This window comes from Natator depressus, chromosome 2 (assembly GCF_965152275.1).
Source record: "Natator depressus isolate rNatDep1 chromosome 2, rNatDep2.hap1, whole genome shotgun sequence".
Taxonomy (NCBI): Eukaryota; Metazoa; Chordata; order Testudines; family Cheloniidae; genus Natator; species Natator depressus.
The window spans coordinates 116,992,374-117,017,125 of record NC_134235.1 but is presented as its reverse complement, the minus strand read 5'-3'; the positions used below and the strand labels follow the sequence as shown (position 1 = coordinate 117,017,125).

At 37.0% G+C, this 24,752-nt stretch overlaps 1 protein-coding gene across 1 annotated transcript in view; it reads left to right on the top strand.

Moving 5' to 3' along the window:
- The window catches only part of EXOC2 (exocyst complex component 2), a 187,969-nt gene that overhangs the window by 49,114 nt on the left and 114,103 nt on the right, over nt 1–24,752 (top strand). Inside the window, exons 7-11 of the mRNA XM_074944943.1 lie at nt 14,511–14,591; nt 18,483–18,628; nt 18,734–18,815; nt 19,813–19,915; nt 23,487–23,605. Of these exons, the coding sequence (XP_074801044.1) occupies nt 14,511–14,591; nt 18,483–18,628; nt 18,734–18,815; nt 19,813–19,915; nt 23,487–23,605 (531 nt within the window). The remainder of the gene's footprint in view (nt 1–14,510; nt 14,592–18,482; nt 18,629–18,733; nt 18,816–19,812; nt 19,916–23,486; nt 23,606–24,752) is intronic.

The window sequence follows — 24,752 nt, the reverse complement described above, 5'->3', positions numbered from 1 at the left end:
ATGCATTGTAATTTGTTGTGGATTTGATGGTAATCAGGTGTCATTTCAGATAAAACCAACATCTTGGTCACTCTCCTCCTCTTCTTTGCACAATACCTAATAAAATAGCAGATTGTCAATATATACATTTACATTTCCATAATGGGCCAATTCTTTTTTGACCGTTAGGTCATCACGTTGAGTCAAAGGTTAAAACCATGTGAGTGGTGGTTGCTACAGCCTAGTGAATCTGGCATACATATATTCAAATGCAGTTTCAAGATGATAGATCTGATTGACTGATTTACTTAATGCAGCTTTGCCTTTAAAACTCTAGACATGTTTATCCTGTCAAATGTACCATCCTAGAGTTAAGCTTCCTGACAGATGGGAAGTTGTTTTTTCATTGCTGCAAGTCCAGCGTAGCACTTTCTAGCTTTTGCAAAGTATCAAACAAGAGATTTCTCCTTTAAAAATGAGAGATTTCAGTTAGAATGGTGTTTGAGTCCATGCTGAAATACATGTGCCCAAAACTGTGTGTCTTGAGTGCCTTAAGAATGACCCATATTTGATCTGTGTCAGCCACTGACTTAATGTCTTCTAAACTGGTGACAGCCTTCAGAGGTCTGGCCTGATGATCGACCACAGAACACTTGGTCGATTCCTCCAGAATATCTCCCAATTGCCTTAAACTCACCAGAGACCGTTTGAAGTTATTGTCATGTTTTATGACTTAGAGTTTATTTTGAATCCCATTTTCAAATTTTATTTTTCAATTGTTTAAGCTATAGATAATCTTTTATTAGACCAGAATATCAAGCTGAAGGTTGTGCTTGGTGCTGTCCACAAAAAGAAACACATCTTGTCTAACTATGACCTACATATCATTTGAAAGCCTATACTCTCCACTACATAGTTTAAATTCATGTTGTTGTTTCAATTTTGATTCAAACTCTTCTTGTCCTTATCTCCACAACTTGTAAAGCTGCTTTTATGCCTTATGTGATATCACGAGATGTCCGAGATCCCAAATTCACTAAAGAGAGTATAACTTTTCCTATCCTGTAAGACCTGACATAACCAGAATTGCGCAGCTGTGGATTTTTCGGTGGATCATTTAGCAGAGTAATAAACCTAGCTTTTAACATACATTTCTGAGAGACTTTGCAGTTGCTTATATAAAGTTTCTTCCTAGAGGGATGCATTTTTACCAAGTGTTGAAATTTTATTGTAAGTCTCACAGTAGTTTGTGTTTTTCTTAAAACCCCAGCCCCTGGAGTCAGGTGATTATTTCAGACTCTCTACTTTCATAAATAAATAAATATTTTTTCTTGCCCTTGTAGTTGTGGGAAAAGCATGAAAAAGCTTAAAAAACAAACACAACCCAACATTTATTATTTCAAAATCTCATGCTTTTTGAGGCCTAACGTATTTTTTCAGTAGTTAGTTTGGCAATGTTTTGGATGTTAATGCAATATGATTCAAGATTAAGGCTGTGTTTTTCCTTCAAGCTGCAAAATATTTCAAATATTTCTGAAAATTAAATCATATTTAGTGACACTGAATGCATCTGATGAAGTGAGCTTATGCTCAAATAAATTTTAGTCTCTAAGGTGCCACAAGTACTCCTTTTCTTTTTGCGAATACAGACTAACACGGCTGCTACTCTGAACCCTGTAAGTGACAGTACACCATGTTGCTAATTTATAGATCTTTTAGCATTTTATGGCGCAATCTAGTAATAGCTTCTTGAGGACAAAGTGGCACACTTCTGTGCTTTTTCAAATGATCAGCATCACAGCATGTACATAATCTGGGATCCATTCTGAAGAATTTACACCTCTCATAGGGGGAATGCCCTTATCAAAAAGCTTTTCAGGTTTTCTCCAAATTACACAAATTATTGAGTCTTTCTGACATGAAACCCATGGACATTTGGGTTTCCATTTATTCTGGAAAGTGTGTTTACATTTTAGTTTTTCCTATTCCTTAGCATACTTTGGTGCCAGAGGCTTAATGGATACTATGCCAAGGGCCTTCAGAACTATGCTGTGCTGAATCAGTCTGTCTTCTTTAGTTGTTTGTTTTTTGGTTTGATGTGTTCCAGACACTTTTTAAAAAAAAATTAACTAAGTTTCTGTGCAAAAGCTCTGTTTTGATCTACTTCTGCTCCTGTTGGAAATCAATAGTAAAACTTCTATTGACTTCAGTGGGAGCAGAGTTAGAGCAATGCTGAGCTGCTTTTGAAAATTTAACCCATAGTTTTTGTACAAATTGGTATTAAAAATAGTGTGTACATTAAGGATTGACTTGCAAGTTTAAATTGCCTGGTCCTGCAAAGCTGTAACAAAGTATTAAACCATCTCTTTGTGTTAAAAACAATTTAATATTAGGAAACAGCAACTAATCAAATTGTAGTTTAGATTACTAGAAAGCCTATTGCAGTTGCCAGATTAAACTATCACTTGTTTTTCTGGCAAAGATAACTGCCTTTGAACTGTTCGACTGTGGTTGAAATGCCTAGATTCAGTCTCTCCTTGCCCCAATAACTGCAAACGTCTTATCAGAGCACTAACAATGTTCCAGCTGATGCTCAGACATGGTAAGCCGTGGTCCTAACCAAGCATATATATATATATGGTTTGTGTGGCCAAATCTAGAGAGATAAAATGTCCAGATGTTTTGAAGGTATAGAAGAAATAACATATGAGGAGAGAGGTCAAAAAACAGAAATTTTGGAAAAAATTTGAAATATCTGCAGTAGTTACTTGCTTATCAAAATGAAACTTTACGGCTTTAAAAGTGAGATGCATTATGTATAATTTGGTTATCACATAGAGATTACTACTAGTTACATTTATGAAGTAAATAAGTATAAATTCTTTGCATCTGAATAATGACAAATATACCTAGTCATAGAGATGGAGCTACACACTGAGATATTCATGTGTATTTTTTTTACCTGTTGACATATTTCTAAAATGGGAGGGGGGGGATTAAAATGTTGAAAATAGAAAGCATCGACATTGTTGACTTATAAACAAAAAGGAAGATTATCCGTAGGGCTCAGAAATAATATGTAAATCGAGATCTGATGTTATAAAGCAGATACAAATGAAACTCATGTTTCTAGAGAAAAGTGCTAAAAATGAACATATTTGTATTAGGGTTCTCAAGCAATTAAAAAGATTAATTGTGTGATTAATCACGCTGTTAAACAATAATACGATACCATTTATTTTAATATTTTTGGATGTTGTCTACATTTTCAAATATATTGATTTCATTTACAACACAGAATACAAAGTGTACAGTGCTCACTTTACTTTTATTTCAAATATTTGCACTGTAAAAAAACAAAAGAAATAGTATTTTTCAATTCACTTAATACAAGTACTGTAGTGCAATCTCTTTATCATGAAAGTTGAACTTACAAATGTAGAATTATGTAAAAACAAAAAAAAAACAAACAAAAAAAACCCCTGCATTCAAAAATAAAACAGTGTAAAACTTTAGAGCCTACAAGTCCACTCAGTCCTAATTCTTGTTCAGCCAATCACTCAGATAAACAAGGTTTTTACATTTGCTGAAGATAATGCTGCCTGATTCTTGTTTACAATGTCACCTGAAAGTGAGAACAGGCATTTGCATGGCACTGTTGTAGCTGGTGTTGCAAAATATTTACATGCCAGTTGCGCTAAAGATTCATATGTCCCTTGATGCTTCAACCACCATTCCAGAGGATACGGGTTCTGCTTGGTAACAATCCAAAGCAGTGTGGACCAACACATGTTCACTTTCATCACCTGAGTCAGATGCTACCAGCAGAAGGTTGATTTTCTTTTTTTGGTGGTTTGGGTTCTGTAGTTTCCACATCAGAATCTTACTCTTTTAAGATTTCTGAAAGCATGCTCCACACCTCGTCCTGATCAGATTTTGGCAGGCACTTCAGATTCTTAATCTTGGGTTGAGTGCTGTAGCTATCTTAAAAATTTCACAATGTCAAATTGCAGTGAAAGTGGTCTTAAAACAAACAACATGTGCTGGGTCATCATCCAAGACTACTATAACATGAAATATATGGCAGAATGTGGGTAAAACAGCAGGGGACATACAATTCTCCCCCAAGGAGTTCAGTCACAAATTTAATGAATGCATAATTTTTTTAATGAGCGTCATCAGCATGGAAGAATGTCCCCTGGAACAATGGCCAAAGCATGAAGAGGCATATGAATCTTTAGCGCATCTGGCACGTAAATATCTTGTGACGCCAGCTACAACAATGCCTGTTCTCACTTTCAGGTGATGTAATTAAGAAGTGGGCAGCATTATCTCCTGTAAATGTAAACAAACTTGTTTGTCTTAGCGATTGGCTGAACAAGAAGTAGGACTGAGTGGACTTTTAGGCTCTAAAGTTATACATTGGTTTGTTTTTGAGTGCAGTTATGTAACAAAAAGTTTACATTTGTAACTTGCACTTTCAAGATAAAGGGATTGCACTCCAGTACTTGTATGAGGTGAATTGAAAAATACTATTTCTTTTATCATTTTTACAGTTTACAGTGCAGATATTTGTAATAAAAATAATATAAAGTGAGCAGTGTACACTTTGTATTCTGTGTTGTAATTGAAATTGATATATTTGAAAATGTAGAAAAACATCCAGAAATATTTAATAAATTTCAGTTGATATTCTGTTGCTTAACAGTGTGATTAATTGCAATTAATTTTTTGAGTTAATTGCAAGAGTTAACTGCGATTTATTGACAGCCCTAATTTATATATATTCATTATAGTGTAGTTAACACAGCACAACATTAAGGACCCTCAGTAGATATGGGTGTATATCCAGATTTTATAGTGAACATCAGACTCTTTAATAGTGCATTATCATTATATATAGTGTGTCGTACCTGTAGACAAATCTAGCCATCATATAAATAAACAAGTATAACTTAAACAGTTTAGTTACCAATTTACTCTTGGAAATGCTACCATAGCTCAAGTTTTTTCTTGTGACTTTTCTAATCCGAATCTCTCTCTCTCTCAAAAATTCACGAATTCTGATTCTGAACTTTCACTATGATCTTCATCTATTTCATTAAACTGAGGATATGCATGGAGTGAAATAAACTCTCACATGTTGTCGTGTTTCTTGATTTTTGTATGTGTATTTCCAAACATTGACCAGCATCTTTCTCATGCTTCAGAAGATGGAGGAATCTGAAGCAGATGAGAAGCAAAAGGAGTCAGTGATTGTGCTGTACAGAGGCCTTGCCACCATGTTGTAGGAGCAATATGCTTGGCAGATTCCCCGATTGCACTCTCGGACCAAATACCTGAAGAGGTTCTGTATTTTGCAACATTTGAAAGTGCTTTTCCAAAATCTAGTCCTAAGTGTGTAGCTTGTTTAGTAATCCAGTCAAGTGATGTAACAATGCTATCATCACTAACATAATTACCTTTGAACCTTGGATCTAAGTGGTTTGCAATAGCTTTACAGCTGAATTCTTCCCATCTACATATAAAGTCCTTCACTTTTACATCTTCCTGACTTGTATGTGGAGATGAGCTTAGATTTTCAGTACAGTTGACTTTATCTTGGTCATAACTTGAGGAATGTCTGACAGAAATGCTTTGTCTGATTCAGATACAGTGATTGAAGAAGCAGTTGGCTGCAGAATCTTCAGTGTGTTCTGCAGGTGAACCCAGAAGTTATCCTCATCAAGTACAGTGTGTTGTACACTTTTAAGATCTTCAGTAATCACCTCTTTCTTGAAGAGCTTCTTTGTTTTAATACATTTTCAAATGACATCCCCATACTTCCCATCTTGTTTTGTTAGAATGTTTCAGTGTTACCATTTTATTCTTACAATGCTTTTCTTCTTGCTTCTTCTTAAAGAATATGAGTAGTTGTCACATTTTATAATTTCTTTTGCTTTTTTTTATAGATCTCTTCCGATGTGCACAACTGCATGATATCATTAATAAGCAGGTTTAGGCCATGAAAAGCACATCCTGTTACAGTTATATGGGGATATTTGTCCCTTATCTTGTCCCATTCTGCTTTCATATTACTGGGATTGTCAGTTAGCAGAGCAAATACTTTCCCATTTCCACTCTTCTCTAGTACTTCATGTATTTCTTTGCAGGTTGTCTGTTTTCCCCGGAAGTGGTGGTGTTACAAAGTTTATGATTCCTTCCCCTCCCACCCCTACATTTGTCTACCCATCTGTAAGTACTGCTGGACAAAGTGCTTCATTGATTTTTTTTTTTAATTTTTTTTTCCTTGCACAGGTTGCACTGCATGTTCATATTCTGACTGTAGAAGAGGCTTGCTCAAAGAAATTTTGCTTGGTAACTGGTATGATGGTCTTAATAATTTAAATGCTGCCTTCCAATAACTGTTTTCAGTGGTGGACACTGGAGTACCAGAAGCATATATCACTCTTGCTTCATCGGTCTTTTTTGTTGATATTCAGATGTCATTTTGTCTATAAATGAAGTCATTGTTGGGAGGTAATATCTTTTATTGGACCAACTTGTGTTGGAGAGAGAGACAAGCTTTTGAGCCACACAAAGGTCGTCTTCAGGTCTGGGAAAGGAACTCCCAGCCTCACAACAAAATGCAAGGTGGAACAGATTTTTTAGCATAAGTAATTAGTACGTATTGTAAGGAACCATTCAACATAAAATGGTCCGTTAACACCTCACCCATCTAGTCTCCCTAGGATCCTGGGACCGACATAGCTACAACTACACTGCATACAAGATACAATCATTGTTGGGAATCTTTTGGATATCGTTGGTTCATATGCCTGTGTTTTCCTGATGATTGAAGAGTTGAAACTGAGTGTAGAACACTTCCAGATGAAGATGTCACAGAAACAAAAGGACTTCTGGATCAAGAATGTTTGTTGCAAATGAAACCACTGTCTGTGTTGTCTATCTCACGCTCTTCTTCTTGACCTTCATTTCCACTTTTAATGTCTGCAGGACATTTCATGTGTGCTAGGATGTGTTTGGTCATTCTGGTGGCATTTGGAAATGCATATTTCATTTGGCAGTATTTGCAAAACACAGATCCTTTTTTTTGTCTGAATGACTTCCAGCTTGGAAATACTTCTACGTATTAGAAGACAGTCATTGTCTCCCTTTGCTGAGGGAGAAGGAAAAAATAATAAGAGCTTCTCTGTGCTGGGTGCGATTTGTTCCTCCTGTGGATGTCAGGGTCAGGACTCTGAGACAGGATCCATTCCAGCCCCTCAAGATTCTCTTCCAATGCCTTGCAGGCACAGGCCTCTGCCCCACTGGCTCTACACAAGCAGGTAGTAGTCTGTTTGTTTGTTCCCCAGCAAGACACAGGGTGTCAGCCTTCTAATCTACTGAGGAGGTGGGATGAGTGGGCTGCTCCCTGGGGCCTGTCAGGAGGACAGCATCTTCAGGATAGCAGCTGCTTCTCTCTTCCTGCTCACATTGTGTCCACACCAAACTTCACTCCTGCTCGCTAGTAAAAATGGTAGCACCTTGTACTGACTGGGGTGCTGTAATAATATGCCCCAGAGGATTACATAGATTTATATACAGTATATAGGCCTTCAGAATACAGGAATTGTAATTGCCTAATACTATAAGTTTTGAAATAGAGTAACTTCGTTTGGCATACTTATTAGTTATTAGAAAGCATTTTGAAGGACTGAAGTTCAGCAGTAATAATATTTCATATATTACTGTAATAATTCTTCACTGTTCATTCTGAGAGACGTTTTTTCATATGAAAATTTCTTTTCCATTTCCCCCCAAGGTTCGGATTTTTCCATATCAGGTGTCTTTTTTCCTGAAAGATTTTGGATTTTTTTTTTTTTTTTTTTTTTTTGGAGCCTCTTATCAGTGAGGCCTACTCCTATCCCTCTCATTGGCATCTACTTTGACTGCCCTTGTTTGCATGGTGTCACTTACCCCATTCTTGAGCTTCTTTGTTGTTCTTGTGTGGCAGGCAAGAAATCCAGTTAATCCAGCTGGCACTTCTTCTTTTCCTAGGCCTTTGAGCAATAGGAGTTTTTCCAGCCTCTGTCTATGAAGAAAATGTTTCAGCTATTTTTGAGTTACTTCATAACGAAAAAATGATTTTAATCACCATTTTAATAAATCCTTCAGAAGCTTTTTACATTCTTTAAACTAAAAAATAAGTTTGAATCTTGAACCTAAAATTTGGTACGTGCCTCATTGGACATATAGCTAAATCTGAAAATACTGTTGGGTGAAAAGTAAAGATGGTTTCTGTATGGGGAAAGTGAAGGTGTGTATTGTGCATATGTAATATATTGTACTCTCTACCAGTTTGAGTGTGCATAGAGAAGTTATTTATATCTACACTGTGTTCAGTGTATTTAAGGTACTGTAATTTCGCTGGACTAGTTGTGCAAAACTAGTCCAAACAAAAATACTAACTAGTATGTATGTAAACAGTCACCATTATCTCAGCTTACTCCAGACAACACTTTCCCTATGCTCTGGAATCTCTTAACACCCTGACAAAACACTTGTACCTTGTAGATGTCATCTCTTCCCCTACCTCCACAGCTTTTAAAATGCAGTTGTGTGACCGCTTTTGCAGAGCCACAGAGCCACCAATTTCAAAGTTTGGGTACTCTATAGCGAGGGGTCTCAAACACTTTCACAGTGTGGACTGTGTCTTCATCTAGACATTGTTTTATGGACCCTCACATTCCTGTTTGTGGTTTCATAGATCACTTGCTCTCCCATTCATGATCACATAGCCTCCCAGTGGCAACTACAGGAATTGATTTACATGGAAAAGTAACACTAGGAAAGTGTGTAGATATTTTTAACTGTCCCTAATTTTAAAAAGTTTTTAAAAAATAGCTAATTTACTATCTCCATTTCCTTTTCATTTAATCTCATTTTGTCATTTCTGTTCTCTTACTGGAAATGAGACCACAGCAGACCAGCAGCTTTCTATAAATCACCTGCTACTGCTCTGCAGACCACCTGTGGTTCATGGGTAGAGCCCTACTAAATTCATGGACATGAAAAACGTGTCATGGGCTGTGAAATCTGATCTTCCCCCATGAAATCTGGTCTTTTGTGTGATTTTACACTATAGTACACTATACAGATTTCATGGGGGAGACCAGTGTTTCTCAAATTGGGGGTCCTGACCCAAAAAGGAGTTGCAGGGGGTTGCAAGGTTATTTTAGGAGGGTTGTGGTATTGTTACCCTTACTTCATCGCTGCCTTCAGAGCTGTGCAGCCATAGAGTGGTGGCTGTTGGCCAAGGGCCCAGCTCTGAAGGCAGCAGAGCAGAAATAAGGGTGACAACACCATACCATGCCACCCTTACTTCTGCACTGCTGCTGGTGGTGACTCTGCCTTCAGAGCTGGGCTCCCAGCCAGCAGCCACCACTCTCCAGCTGCCCAGCTCTGAAGGAGCACTGTCACCAGGAGAAGTAAGGGTAGCAATACCGCAATCCCACCTACAATAACCATGTGACTGTGCCACAATTCCTTTTTAGGTCAGGATCCCTACAATTACAACACCGTGAAATTGCAGATTTAAATATCTAAAATAATGAAATTTATTATTTTTAAAATCCTGTGACCGTGAAATTGACCAAAATGGACTGTGAATTTGGTAGGGCCCTATTCATGGGCCTCAGATTGGGAACCTCTGCACTTTAGGATGTAGTTACTAAGTGTAATCAAAATATGTAGATTGATTTTTGGTATACTGTTCAATACACTGCAAACAGGCAATTTTAAACTTAGAATACAACTTTATCTATAGTGCATTCCAAACTCATAGTGCTTGATTCTCATCTCATACTAGTGTAAATCAGGAATAATTCCACTGAAGACAATAAAGGGCTTGTCTACACTGCCCCACAGTTCAGACTATGGGGGTGTGAATGGCAGTGCACACAAAATGCTGCGCTTTAATGCCCTCATGTGGATGCAGTGGGTGTGAACTAAAAGGTTCCTAGGTCACATTAATGTAGTCCTCTTCAAACAGGACTGCATTACTGTAAACTAGGAACCTTGTAATTCGCGCACACAGCATCCACATTGGGACATGGTAGCACAGCATTTTGGTGTGCATGGCTATTCACATCTCTGTAGTCCAAACTGCAGGGCAGTGTAGACATAGCCAAAGGTACACCAGTTTAAAGCTGACAAAGGAGTTAGCAGAATCAAGTCTGCAATGTTCCAAAGCACTTAAAGAGTTAGAACCTGGTAGGGCAGTGACTCTAAAGGAAAATGTATCGGAAGTTAGACACTGATCAGTAGTTCACACTCATTCTTGGACAATATAACTCTCTTTATTGGTGACACCATAACTGTCCAGACTCATTTTGAAAAGTGGTTTAAGCATTTGGACTGATAATCTTTTCAGTAATTGTATCCCAAATACGCTAAAAGTTTAAATTTATACCATTTTTAGGTTGTTTACTCAGATAGCTAAAGGGTCTCACACTTTGTTGCTTCTGTATGCCAAGCTCACCACTGCCCACACCACAGGTTCTTTGCATCCTTTCATTCTTCCTCACAAGCTTCCTGTATTGCTACCTGTCCACCCCCTCTCTATTTCAGGAACTACTTGCAACTCCCCAGAGCCCCCAATACCAGGATCTCCCATTCTCCCAAGGGCTGTAGGTATGCCCTAGTCTCTTATCTCTTCTCTTCCCCTTCTCCCCCAACCCTTTCTTATTTTTTTCTTTCTTTCTGTCTGGAGATAAGTCATTCAGTGTGTCAACACTTTAAACTATGGGGAAGATGGCAGAGCTGAGTTGGGGTTATTGTTATGCTGCCATCAACGAGTTAATGGCTGCCATCAACCGGTTCTTTCATCTTAAGACAGTTACAGAGGTGGTTGAAGCGTTGGCTCTGCTAACTAGATACCAGGCACTGTCACCCATTTCTCCCAACTGTTTCTCTAATTTCACAAAAATTAATAGCATTCTGCCCACTGATGCTAGATATTTTGAAATCATTGGCAATATCACACAACAGCGTTTCACAGCTTGTTATACAGTTGAGGAACCGAAACAATTTTCTCTGTCCTGTAGTAACACAATTAGGGGAAAAACAGGTCTTTTAAAAATCGGTTTCATATGGTCTGGGACCAAAAACACCAAAATGCAAGGTATTTACATGCCAGATGTGCTAAACAGTCGTATGCCCCTTCATGCTTTGGGCACCGTTCGGGAGAACATGCTTCTACGCTGACGAAGCTTGTTTAAAAAAAACGAGTTAATTAAATTTGTGACTGAACTCACTGGGGGAGAGTTGTATGTCTCCTGCTCTGTTTTACCCACATTCTGCCACATATTTCATGTTATAAGCAGTCTTGGATGATGACCCAGCATGTTGTTCATTTTAAGAATACTTTCACTGCAGATTTGACAAAATGCAAAGAAGGTACTAATGTGAGATTTCTAAAGATAGCTAGAGCACTTGACCCAAGGTTTAAGAATCTGAAGTGCCTTCCAAAATCTGAGATGGACGAGGTATGGAGCATGCTTTCAGAAGTCTTAAAAGAGCAACACTCTGATGCAAAAACTACAGAACATGAACCACCAAAAAAGAAAATCAACCTTCTGCTGGTGGCATCTGACTCAGATAATGAAAATGAACATGCATCGGTCCACACTGCTTTGGATCATTGTTGAGCGGAACCCATCATCAGCATGGACGCATGTCCTCTGGAATGGTGGTTGAAGTATGAAGGGACATATGAATCTTTAACGCATCTGGTACGTAAATGTCTTGCAATGCTGGCTACAACAGTGCCATGGCAAACGTCTGTTCTCACTTTCAGGTGACATTGTAAACAAGAAGTGGGCAGCATTGTCTCTTGCACATGTAAACAAACTTGTTTGAGCGATTGGCTGAACAAGAAGTAGGACTAAGTGGACTTGTAGGCTCTAAAGTTTTACATTGTTTTATTTTTCAATGCAGTTATTTCTTGTACATAATTCTACATTTGAAAATTCAACTTTCAAGATAAAGAGCTTGCACTACAGTACTTGTATTAAGTGAATTGAAAAATACTATTTTATTTTTACAGTGCAAATATTTATAATAAAAAATAAATATAAAGTGAGCACTGTTACTTTGTATTCTGTGTTGAAATTAAAATAAATATATTTAAAAATGTGGAAAACATCCAAAAGTATTTAAATAAATGGTATTCTATTATTGTTTAACAGTGCGATTAATTTCAATTAATTTTTTTAATCTCTTGACAACCCTAATTATAATTAAGTTTATGTTACGGAGGTCATGGACGTCACAGAATCCATGATTTCCAGAGACCTCCATGACGTTTTTTGCTTCAGCCCCAGGCGCTGCAGGACTCTGGAGCTGATAGCCAGTGTGGCCCTGGCAGGGTTCCAGCGATAGGCGATAGCAGTAACAAGCGACAGGGTGCCCCCTGCAAAGTTCCAGTGACAGGTGACAGACTCCTGAGGGGGCCCGCCTCAGGGTTCCAGCGACAGGTTGAAAGCCTTGCGCAGGGAGAGGGGGATGCCTTGGGCGAGCGGCTGGGGTGTCCCATTTTCTCTTTGGGAAATATGGTCACCCTGCAGCTCCCAGCTGCCGTGGGCGAAGTGGGAACCCCAAAGCTCCCAGCCACCATGGTGATGGGGGAAACCATGGAGCCTCAGCAGCAGAAGTCACAGACAGATCACAGCTTCCGTGAATTTTTGTTTGTTACCTGTGACCTGTCCATGACTTTTACTAAAAGTAACCATGACAGAATCTTAGCCTTAATTATAATATAACTGTAGCTTCAATCTGTTGTCATTTTCTGGGGTGCAATCCAGCCCACTGAATGGTTGTGTCTTTAAACCTGGGTGCCTTAAATGCTCTGCTGCTGTGCTCACAGCTAGAGTGACCAGATGTCCTGATTTTAAAAGAACAGTCCGGATATTCAGCACTTTGTCTTCTATAGGTACCTATTACTGGCCATCCTACCTCGCAGCCCTGACACTAACACCCAGGAGACAAGCGAGCACTGAGTGTCTGTGTGTTAAGCTGCTCTGGTCAGCTACTCTGATTCCAGCAGCCTGCTTGTTACATCCTAGCCATGCTCTGGTATACGCCAGCTTTGGTTACACCTGCCAAGGTGACCCCAACACTCCCCAGTCCTGCATTTTCCCAAACTACGTTCTGCAATGGCCAACCTCTTTCCTGGATCATTCAGAGGAATAATAAGGTGTTTATTTGCTCCTCTGAAGAGACAAAATGCAGAGCTTATCACTTAAGTTGAAACACAGCACTGGGTTGATTTAGATTAAAAGTAAAACAAGTTTATTAACAAAAGGAGATGGGATTTTAAATGAGTTCAGATATAAAGGATAGAGTTAGAAATGGTTACAAGCAAATAAAAGTAAAAAATGCTTTCTAGAAACTTAACAAAACTACAGTCTTGGTTCAAGGTAAGACTCTTACCACACTTCCTTCCAGCAAGATGGCTGACCCCACTTCACCTCACCCGCCCTTCCTCCTGTCAGAATCTAGCACAAAATGCTTGGTTCCTTTGTCGTTTTAGATGAAAGCTAACTTGCAGTTCTTTGCCCCTCTCTTTTATAGTCCAGTGAACCTTTGAAATGGATTCTTCTGAAGCTTACCCCTGCCGCTGCACCCCTCCCCCCCGCCCAATAAAGTTTGTTCAAGATCTGAGGAAGGAGACATGTAGTCTGGGGGTGAAGGAAGTTCCATGCTGGTTTCTTCCCCCACTGGTGTTCGCTAAAATGTAAATTGATCTGTTCCTGCCCTCTCCATTGCAAATGAATGGCCACTTGACATGTGATTGCTAATCACCTGTGGTGACACCTGACTTGAAGTGCTGACCTATCCTTTGTCTGAGAGAAACCTGTTTACCCATGCCCCAGACTTGTCTGGTAAACACATTTCAGTTCCACATTTCTTTCATATTTGTATAGTCCCTTAGGAACTTACTGTATATACACCACACAAGAATGTTAGTGATCAGTGTGGTGTTAGTTTTCACGTAGCACACATGAGATACAGATTATAACATTAATGTATTGAGGTACTCTGAACTGGTCAGGTGAGCTGAAACTCATTACCAGATATCATTGAGCCTCTTGCATTGGGATGTTGTTAGGGTCACACCTACAAACTACATTCCAGTATCATGATAACATATAGCATTTATGTGGTATTTATATTTTCAAAATACTATATACAAAATTAATACTATTTTATAGCATTATCCTTGGGGGGACTGAGACCTGGAGAGATTAAGTGATTTGTGCAACGTCACACAGTGGCAATGTAACAATTAGAATTCTGGAGTGTCTGGCTCTTCGCCCTGTGGCCCACTAGACCATGGTGCCTCTCATAACATTTGAGCTGCTTATGTCTAGCAAGAAATATAGCACTTAATTTAAAATTTTTGAGAAGCTGTTTTAAAGTGTCACGTTGATATAATGTATTCCCGTTGATTTAAATGATCTGCATTTTAACTAGACATTTTATTCCAGCAATCCATCAAAAACTGGAAGCGGATGGAACGGAAAAAGTAGAAGGATCCATGACGCAAAAACTGGAGAATGTACTAAACAGTAAGTTTTGTCCTCCCACCAGCAACTATTTATGGACGTCAGACTTTATGAAAGCTTTAATATATTTCTTGGAATTTGTTACACAGTAGAAAACAGTAAGTTTTTGTCCTGGCATTTATTCTTGCATAGTGATGATTTTTGGGACCTGATGCAGCATCCATTGAAATCCATGGGAACTTTGCCATGAACTTCAATAGGTACAGGATCAGATTTATGGTTAACAATGGGGAAGAAGGGGAGACTTTTAAGGTAAATATTGTTTTCCTGCTTCTAAAGTGACAAATCTTGGTTTTAAAAAGTATACACAAAAAAGTTTTGAAAAATAAATGTGTATCTAGGACAATGAGTGGAATTAAATGCAATACATTAAAGCAGTGGCAGAAGAAAAATAGAGAGCTGCCACTGGAAATAGTGTTTACACTAGTAAGATTTATTTACAATACATTTTTTATTTGATATTCAGTCATTCAGACCACATTGGGACTGGTACTCCTAAATCACTTAGGCGCTTTTGAAAATTTCAACTACAACCTCTTTCCTGTTAAAGTATTCCTCATATTGTATGATTGAGTTGGGAGAGAGTTTTACATGCTTCACCAGCTCACAAAAGTTACAGTTCCTAATTCTTGGATGTGTGCCAAGATAATTTTACTTTGTTTCATTGTGATTTTTTTCCACAGAGGAAGGGATGTTTCCCTTAGTGCTGTATCAATAAGCAGGGAATGACATCCAGATAACTGACTCAGTGTCTGAGAGCCTGAATGTGCTGTATGAAATCAGAAAAGTGACATGGAAGCAGATTTTTTTTTTATCAGGATACTTTGGTGTGTGAATATACAATGATAGTGTGGGTAGGGGGAGAGGGAATAGTTTTTCAAAAAGTCCTCCACCCAGGCTCTATAATAGTACATTTCATGTACACTGTTGTACGTGCAGTTTTGCATGTAGTTTTTTTTTCTTGGCCATGCAAAACCTGGTATTTGCAATTTACTTTCTGAACAGTTTGTGTCTATACATCTGTTTTGTTTTGTTTTTTATACAGGCAAAATGATACACTTAGGAAAACATGCATGTGCCAAAATTTTAGGCACAACCTACAATGCCATATACTTTACACCTAACCACATGTAAAGTGAGTGTGAGCTTTTTGCTTTTGACCAAAGTAAATTTTTAAAATGTAAAAATAGTAAAAACACAGCAAAAGTATGCTGTATTTAGACTAATTCATGTATCCTCTCAGGGACTGCTTGTGACGGACCTCTGATTAACAATAGACTATATCATCATTCTCTGGTTTAGCAAGTGGAGTTGAAATCTGTATGCAAGTAATGCAGTCCGTCTTTTGCAAGCAAGCTTTTTAGAGTAGCTTGTGCCAGCCACTTCAGAATGGTATTGGCTTTTGCTTTATTGTGGAAAAGAATTGGTGGCTTTTCCGTCCCTGTGAAGGTGGGCAAGTCATGATGGAGGCTGGATGGGCCAGGGCATGGGCTTTAAAAAGAAAGAGAATAATGTTATGCAAAGAAACGATTCTATTTACATATACAGTCATTTATTTTGCGGTGCAAAGGGATGGGTTTAATCAAGAATGGTAGCTTAAAAGAATTCAGTATATTTTAAAAGTTGTTTTCCTTTTGTTGGTATGGTATCTACCTGATTGTCATTTTCTACTGTCCACATAAGTTTTTTATTTCCCAATCTGTCAGAGAAGGAAAACTGATAAGTAGTCACTACTTTACTTTTTGGTAAGAAGCACTTATGGACAAGGTATCTGTTACACTTTTTTTAAGTATATTTCTTCAGTATAGGGCTTGATTCGGCACCCATTGAAGTCAGTGACAAAAATCCCATTGACTCAGAGGTCAAGATGTGAGGATTGTTTGAAGCTTAACCCTTTGGAGAAAAAAAAATATGTTTATAAGGTATATCAACTCCTTTTAATCATGCATCTGCCAGGCAACCTGAAATATGCCAATGTTTTTAATGGTTAAGAACACCTGGGGTCTGAAGCACTGGATTTTGCATCAGGTACAGTTGGAGGTGATGCACTCTTAAGTATTATAGGAGATTTTGTAATAGGTCATAAACAAAGGACAATGATTAACTTTTCAGTTTGTGTAACTAAAAAGAAACTTTTTCTTGCATAGAAATTTGATTTGATATTTCTCAAAAAATAATTTAAAAATAATCCATAGAAAAGAAATGCAAATGCATTAAAATTGTGCTGAGGAATAATAAAGCATATTATTTCTTCAAGGATTTGAGTTATGGATTCTTTTAAACTAAAGACAAATATCCATGTGCAATTCTACAGTTGTTAGTCACCTTTTAAAGAAACTTCCTTATGTGTAAGGGAAAAATGCCTTGTGATTATAAATATAATTACCAGAAAATAATAAATTACTTGTTGCTTAACTATTAAGTGAATGTATAAGCAAGTTGTGATTTAAAATAAGACAGTGATTCTTTTTATATACTAGAAAATATAACAAAACAGGCATTTGGAAAAAATCAAACTTTATCCAGTGTCGGTATTTAAGTGTCCAGTTAGATATTACGTTGTGGGGGTTTTTTTAATGAATTAAACTATTTTACATTAAATCACATGTAGTAGAAACGGCTGTCCTGAAAAAACAAAGATTTTTATGTCAGGGCTTCAAAATTTCAACAGTTTAAACATTATTTAGATTTAACAATTATTTTACAAAGACTACTTTTAACTTGAGCAGGCCACCCACAGTGTTGACTAGAGAAAATGGCATGCAAGCCACCCAGTGAGACTGATGTAATTTTTTCATCTTTGCTTAAAGTATAGTCACTAGACCAGATAATGTAGACACTTTTTACAGGCAGCGATCTAAAAGGCTAAAACAGTTCTTCTTTTTTCCTTTTGCCTAATTAAAAATAAGTCACAAGTTGAAAAATGTAAATATTTCACATCCCCTACTAATCTTCCTTAGTGTAACAGAAATTTTATTATTTTGTGCTAAATAATTATGGGAAACGTTTTAGTACAAAATGATATAACACTTTGTAGTCTGATTGGGGAAAAATAATTTTATTCTCTTTAGAATGTGTTTTGATTGAAAAAAATTAATAAATATTAATAGATTAATATCGACATTCTTATTCACATAAAATTGTTAACATAGGGCTTTATCTTCCATCCAGTGAAGGGAATGAGAATTTTACTGTTGACTGCAATGCAAACAGGATCAGACCCTTATATAATGGTGTTCCAATAGTGGAGCTCTATATAATTGCTTAAATGTGTCTATAGTTACTATATAGATTCATTTTTTAAAATGAAGCATTTTAATGCCAAAGATCTAAGGATATCCATCGTAAAAAAAATTCTTAGTGGAATTCAAAAAAGCCCAAACTTGCTTTATATAGCTGTAAAGAAAAAAGAGAGAAACCCTCCTTCCCCCGCAATGCTAACTCTTGAAGCTAGGGAATTCAACAAGTATAATTTCATTATATTCTGTTCTAAAAAAGCCAGTCTCTGATGATCGAGTAGCCTAAAAGGCATAGATTAACTGTAAAATGTAGATTGGTGGCCAAAACAAACTATAAAATCACCACAGTGAAGTTAAGCACTTGAACTAGGAAAATGTGGTTGTTTTTAATTGTACAGAGGTCTCACCACATTAAAAAGCTAAGCGATCAGCACTGAAATAGTATTTCAGTAAATTGTGACGTGCTTAATATAGCTGAACAGAAATCATTAAAGTGTTAATTTGAGTTTATAGAATCAGCAGTAATTATTCACTACTTTATAATTAACATCCAGTATCCTTTGATAATAAAGATTAGCTATTGAGGAATATATAGTGATCTTATTCTGCAATGATTACTTTATTTCCTTTTTTTTTTCTCCCTCCTTTAAAATAGGGGCAAGTAACACTGCAGATACCTTATTCCAAGAAGTGTTGGGTCGTAAGGACAAGGCAGATTCAACAAGAAATGCACTCAATGTCCTTCAACGTTTTAAGTTTCTTTTCAACCTTCCTCTTAATATTGAAAGGAATATCCAAAAGGTACAGTGCATTTAAAAAATAAAGTACAAATGTGTTTTTCCCACTTAAATCAATCTACAATATCTTTTTATTGTGACAAATCTCCAATGTTCCTTTATTTTAAAGGGTGATTACGATGTGGTCATTAATGACTATGAAAAAGCCAAGTCACTGTTTGGGAAGACCGAGGTTCAAGTGTTCAAAAAATGTAAGATTTGGGTTCAGTTACTTTGATTCACTGCTGTTTTTTAACAGGAAAGATAAAGAACATGTAGCACCGTGAGAAGCCTTATGTGGGCTTCAGCTTCTGTTTATATGAAGCCCTCTTTAGAATTTGGAACAATTACTTTAAACAATATTTCTGGCAAGTTTTCCATCTGAGAGATACATATTACTTTGTAGTATATATAATAGGAGCCTGCAGCCAATTTTTTTTTTAAAGGCTTAGTATTACTAGACATAAAACAGGTTTCAGTAACTACAGGATACAGCTTAGGGTGTCCCTCGCTTGGCATACTTGTGAAAAAGCTTCAAAGCCAAGGCTTGTATTTTTGTAAAATTATTGTTTACAGAACTCTTTCAGATGTAAATTACAGTAAAGAGTACATATACCTTGCTTGAGTACACAAAGTGATTGTTTTGAATATCTAATTCAAAATTACAGAGTCTAGAAATTTCTTGAGAACAAAGATCCAATTCTACATAAAACTCGCTTATAACCTTTTTTTAATTCTTAAAAAAAATCCATTTGAGAAGAAAATGAACAGAGAGCGTTGCCACCCATGTGGTGAAATTAGTGACCATTGCAAAAACAAAACTAATCCAAATTGAACACAACAGTGAAGTTGTTAAGGAAATATTATATATGGTAGTTGGGGGGTGGGGGGGGCGCCTGTGGTTGCATATGTAAAAGGACAAGAAATCTAGGTTTTGACTCCTAATGTACAGGGGAAATAGTGCAGGCTAGAATACTGAACATGGAGCTAACAAAGCAACTTCTAAATGTAATCCTCCAAGAAGAAACATAATAGTTTGGTGATATTTGAAGATTCATCTTGTAAGAACTGGCACAATTTAAAAACTTGTTAAAATTAATCAGTTTTATCCTAAAGCCATGAGATTTTTGCTGAGAAAATATTAAAATTTTCAGTTGACACTTCAGGCAAAGAAAGGTATATTGGAATTCTGCATTCCTTTTTTCATAGATTATGCTGAAGTTGAAACACGAATTGAAGCCTTAAGAGAACTTCTTCTGAATAAATTGCTTGAGACTCCATCAACATTACATGATCAAAAACGTTATATAAGGTGATTTTTTACCTAATATCTTTGTCAGATATATTGTACGTCAGATGCATGTCTGTGCATTTCCCAGATAATGCAATTAATATTTTATTACATTTTAAACACTGAATTTTTTCTTACAGAATTTGAGATTATCTTTTTCAGCCCAGGGCTCAAGTCTATGTAAATAATGGCAAGAATAAATTGTATTGTGTAATAAACGACACTCCTCTAGAATGAGGAATTTAATCCCAATGATCATTCATTAAATGGTTATTAAAAAGCTTTGAAACAAAGTTGTATTTATATCAAGATTCTGATAAAAACTATCACAGTATGAATCCAAACTGAAAGAGTCACTGATCTTAAAATGGATTCCATATTCATTAATAATAATCAATCTTGATTCGGCATGAAAAGGAAATTGTCTTGGATTTAGCAATACTAAAAAGTGTTCGTTTGGATTTCTGTTCAAAAGGTTTTACTTTTCAGATTATTGTTTTGGTTCTTTTACCACTGGTTCATATTAAAAGGAGTAATATTACATGGGCAGATAGATTGATTTGCATAGAAATTCCAAGGGTCAGTGACATTTTTCTACAACAGCATTCCCAAAGGGGGGAGGATATGCACAAGCTGATGTTGTGTATACCAGCATGAAAGTGTTTTTGAACTCCCCATACCAGCAGCCTTTTGCCAGTGCCACTCTATTTTGGGTAGGCTCTTAAATCCTCAGGAGAGGACTTGGGAAGAGCAACAGGCCCTGTTCCCCTGCTGTAAACCCACTGACTCCTAGACACTGTGGGTGCTGCAACACAGTCTGCGGAAGCGAGCCTCCCAGCTCAGGTTGAGACACTTGGGCTCATGCTACCATGCTAAAAACATATGGTGACATTGTGGCTCGGGCTGGAACTCGGACTCTGAAGCCTAGGGAGTGGGGTGGACTTCAGAGCCCAAGCTACAGCTTCAAAACACTATCTACATAGCTATTTTTAGTGCAGTAGTAATAGCCCAAGTCTGTCAACCCCGGCTGGAAGACTTGTTGCCGTAAGCCATGTAGACATACCCTCCGCCTTGATACATAGGGCAAAAGCCTCACCAGCCACTTCTTGAGACAGTCTCGGAACCCCAGGATACCCACTGAAGAGAGCTCTGTGTGCACAGAACAAGCTGCATAACTGGAGTTTTAAGCTCCGATTTAGAAAAATACTTAAGGAAGTGTCTAACTTTAATCATATGAGCCATTGAAGTCAATAGAACTACTTATGTGCTCAGAGGTCTAAATACATTACTGAATTGGATCATTAGATTGTAAGTTCTTTCTTACGGTGACCAGTCTTCTTATGTCTGAATTGTACCAACACACTTTTTGGGTGCTATATGAATAGTATGTTTCAGAATAGCAGCCATGTTAGTCTGTATTCGCAAAAAGAAAAGGAGTACTTGTGGCACCTTAGAGACTAACAAATTTATTTGAACATAAGCTTTCGTGAGCTACAGCTCACTTCATCGGATGCATCCAATGAAGTGACAAGTACTCCTTTTCTTTATATGAATAGTATGTAATTGCTATGTCAGTGTTTAAAGGAAGGGTCATAGAGCAAAGAAGTGTGTTCCTTTTATTATTATTTTTAATGATATATAAAATAGTCTTGAAAGTTTAAAAAAAGTCTTTCCTTAGAAAAAGGAAAGTCATGTTACTCTCTTTTTGGAGTGCTTCTTTGGAAGATACAGAAGTATGTGTTAGGAGCTTTTTCATGCCCTCATTAAAGGGACAGAAGTGTTGAATCCTTAAGAATGGCCCTGCCTACATTAAGGAAACTTATACCAGCATGTCTACACTGATTTTAGTTACACATGTGGGTACACCGCATCGGTGCAAAATGGGGCTTATTTCAGTCCTAATTAATTTGATGTGTTACTAGCTGAAGCTGCACCAGTGCAAGCCCTGCTTGACCACAGTACACCGTGTTTATGTTAGGGGTTTATATGGGTGTAACTATAATGATATGGTTATACCAGGGCAAATTTCCTTAATGTAGATGGAGTAAAAGAGGGTTTTTGTCCTCCCAAGTGGTCTTAGTTACATAGATATTAAAACAAACAAACAAAAAACCCTAAGACTTTAAAATAGTCTGAATAAAAATCACTTATCCTCAGTAAATCGTTGATACATTTGATGTTCTGTACAACCTGAGTATTTCAGTGGGAATGAGATCTGAAACACTACAAATTATCCACCCGCTCCCCAAAACAAACACAAATGAATGTCTTAATCAAAAAGACACTAAAAGTGTGTCAACCCATTTTTATCTTTTTGTAGGTCATGTTTTAGATTAATATCTGCATCATATTGATCAAAATACCCTTATCCAGTTAGTTAAACATCTTTCCCAAAGCCAGCAAAAGCTTTTTTTAAGTGGAAATGTTTTCTTAATTGAGTCAAATGCAGATTCAAAACCTTTTGAAAACTGATGAAGTTGAGCTCATGATTTATAAAGCTTACACAACTGCTCATTTTTAAAGAGTATCTCATCTGTCCAAATGATGAGCCCGCTTTGACAAAAACAATGTCTACATGTCTCAAGTACCACAGACAGTTCTTGAGAAAGTTGGAATTTTGCAATCATATCAATTAGCATTACTCAGATGTAATAATTTAGCTTTTGTGAAAGGGTTATGCACTTTTCAGTACTGCTTATGATCTTAAATCAGTGTATTTCATCTTGGGAATCGTGCATTGCTAAATCCATTCTGTGTTTAGGTAGTACAGTACAAGAAACTTTGTAGTATACAAAATAGTAGATTTGCTAATACTTAAGCACTTATCTTGAAGCACTTTGCCAGCTCAGTTATTCAACATGCTGCTGTTGTCATCACATACATTTGAAGGCCAATACTTTAGTTTCAGAATTGCTGGGCATGAACTTCTGCAGTCTCTATTTGTGCACATGCAGATGCAAACACAGCAGCTGATTTTTTCCCCCTAGATACCTAGTGATGTGCTCCCCCTTTTCTAGAACTTTAAGGCCTTATTTTCAAAGGAACCACATCTGGTCTCTATCACACCACACACACATGCTCTCTCTCAATCCCCCCCCCCCCCCATAATTCCTTCTTTACTCATCATTAATATTCACATTCAAGATTAAAGAGATGATGGTACAATCAGGGTATAACTAGTGCAGGAAAATACAGTAGATTGTTGCTTATGATGTCAACAGTGGTTGCAACAGAAACACAGAGCATTGAACTAAGATCTTGACAGATCATTAAAGAAGGAACTTGGTTTCAGGTACCTTATTGGAGGAATAACTAAAGCTACATATTAATGTTTTGTTAACTATATATACTCTGTCTATTTCTGTTCTTTTCTTTGGTCAGGTAAGGCTTTGCCTCCACTAAATAGGAAGAGAAACTGCAAACCTTGTTCTAGTTTTCAGTGTAAATGTCTCTCATTTAAAATTCTACTAGTTCTTTAGATTTTTTTTCCCCCTAAGAAGTACAGAAAAGGGTCTTTATGATTCAACTTTGCTGTATTTTAAGTTTTCAATATGTCAAGTCTGAGTTGCAATCTCTGGACTTTGTTTTTCAGGTATCTTTCTGATCTCCATGCTTCTGGGGACCCTGCGTGGCAATGTATTGGTGCCCAGCACAAATGGATTCTTCAACTCATGCACAACTGCAAAGAGAGCTACATTAAAGATCAAAAAGGCAAGAATGTTTTTCCAGTTTACAGAAAGTCTTCGGTTTGACACATAAGGGTTTGACATGGTTTCTTATATTTTATTTGACAAGCTGTGGTGTATGTGAAATGTTTTGCTTTCTACCCTCTGTTTCACTAGTTTTACTTAAGTTGAGGTTGATTTAAATATTAATTTGAGTGCAGTTCTCATACTCCAAACCTGTTATATGTAGTAAAACACAAGAGCAAAAGTTTGAATTAATTATTATAACAACTTTTTACTTTACTTTAATGGCATTAAATAGTGAAAATATTATTAGGCTTCATCCATTCAGCTAAAGTTAGATCCAACCCTCAAAATATTTCTCCATGTAGGGTTTAATTCGTATTGATTTTTAATTGCTGAATACAGATATCCATTGTCAGAGTATATGCCAGTAATGCATGGATATGTAGGAGACCGGAGCATTGTGGAATACAGAATTTGCACATATATTTTTATTGAGACTCAGTTTAGAGGTCGGCAGGTTGGCTGCAACCTACTACAGTGTCTAAATATCCCACTTACTCAATTTTACCAACAGGTTCATCAACTATTCAGTGATCTTCATTTTCACTGGTGTTTCTACTGGAAGTAATTGCTTTTATATATAGTGCTTCCAGGAGTTTCATCACCACAACTGCCAATTAACATCGTCTATTGTTATAATATTCTTTCCAGAAAAACTAGTCATAAGGCTGGTATTGCAGAGTGTGGAACCAAAGAAAATGGTACCACACTTTGATTTGACTTGGAAAATTAACTATTGGCCAAATTTTAGTATCCATATAGTCATATGGATCCAACATATTGGATAGCATCTTTAATAAGATACTGCTCAAGGTAAGTGTATCAACATCTGTCCCTCTTCTAGGCAGACAGATAACTCCCATATTAATGTTACTCCATGCGTATCCCAAACCAAAAGTATCTCTTCTTCGGAACCACAAGAATTCCATTGAACTGTATCCATTGTAGAAATGCTCCACAGAACTGGTATAGGACTCTTAGATGTGTTTCTCCTTCCAAAGAGGTTACCAGGCGAGATATAGGGTTCAGCAGGTACTTAAAGTATTGAACATGGTGAAGATAATAGAACCATGAATTCATGAAATCTGGTTAGAATATGCACGACA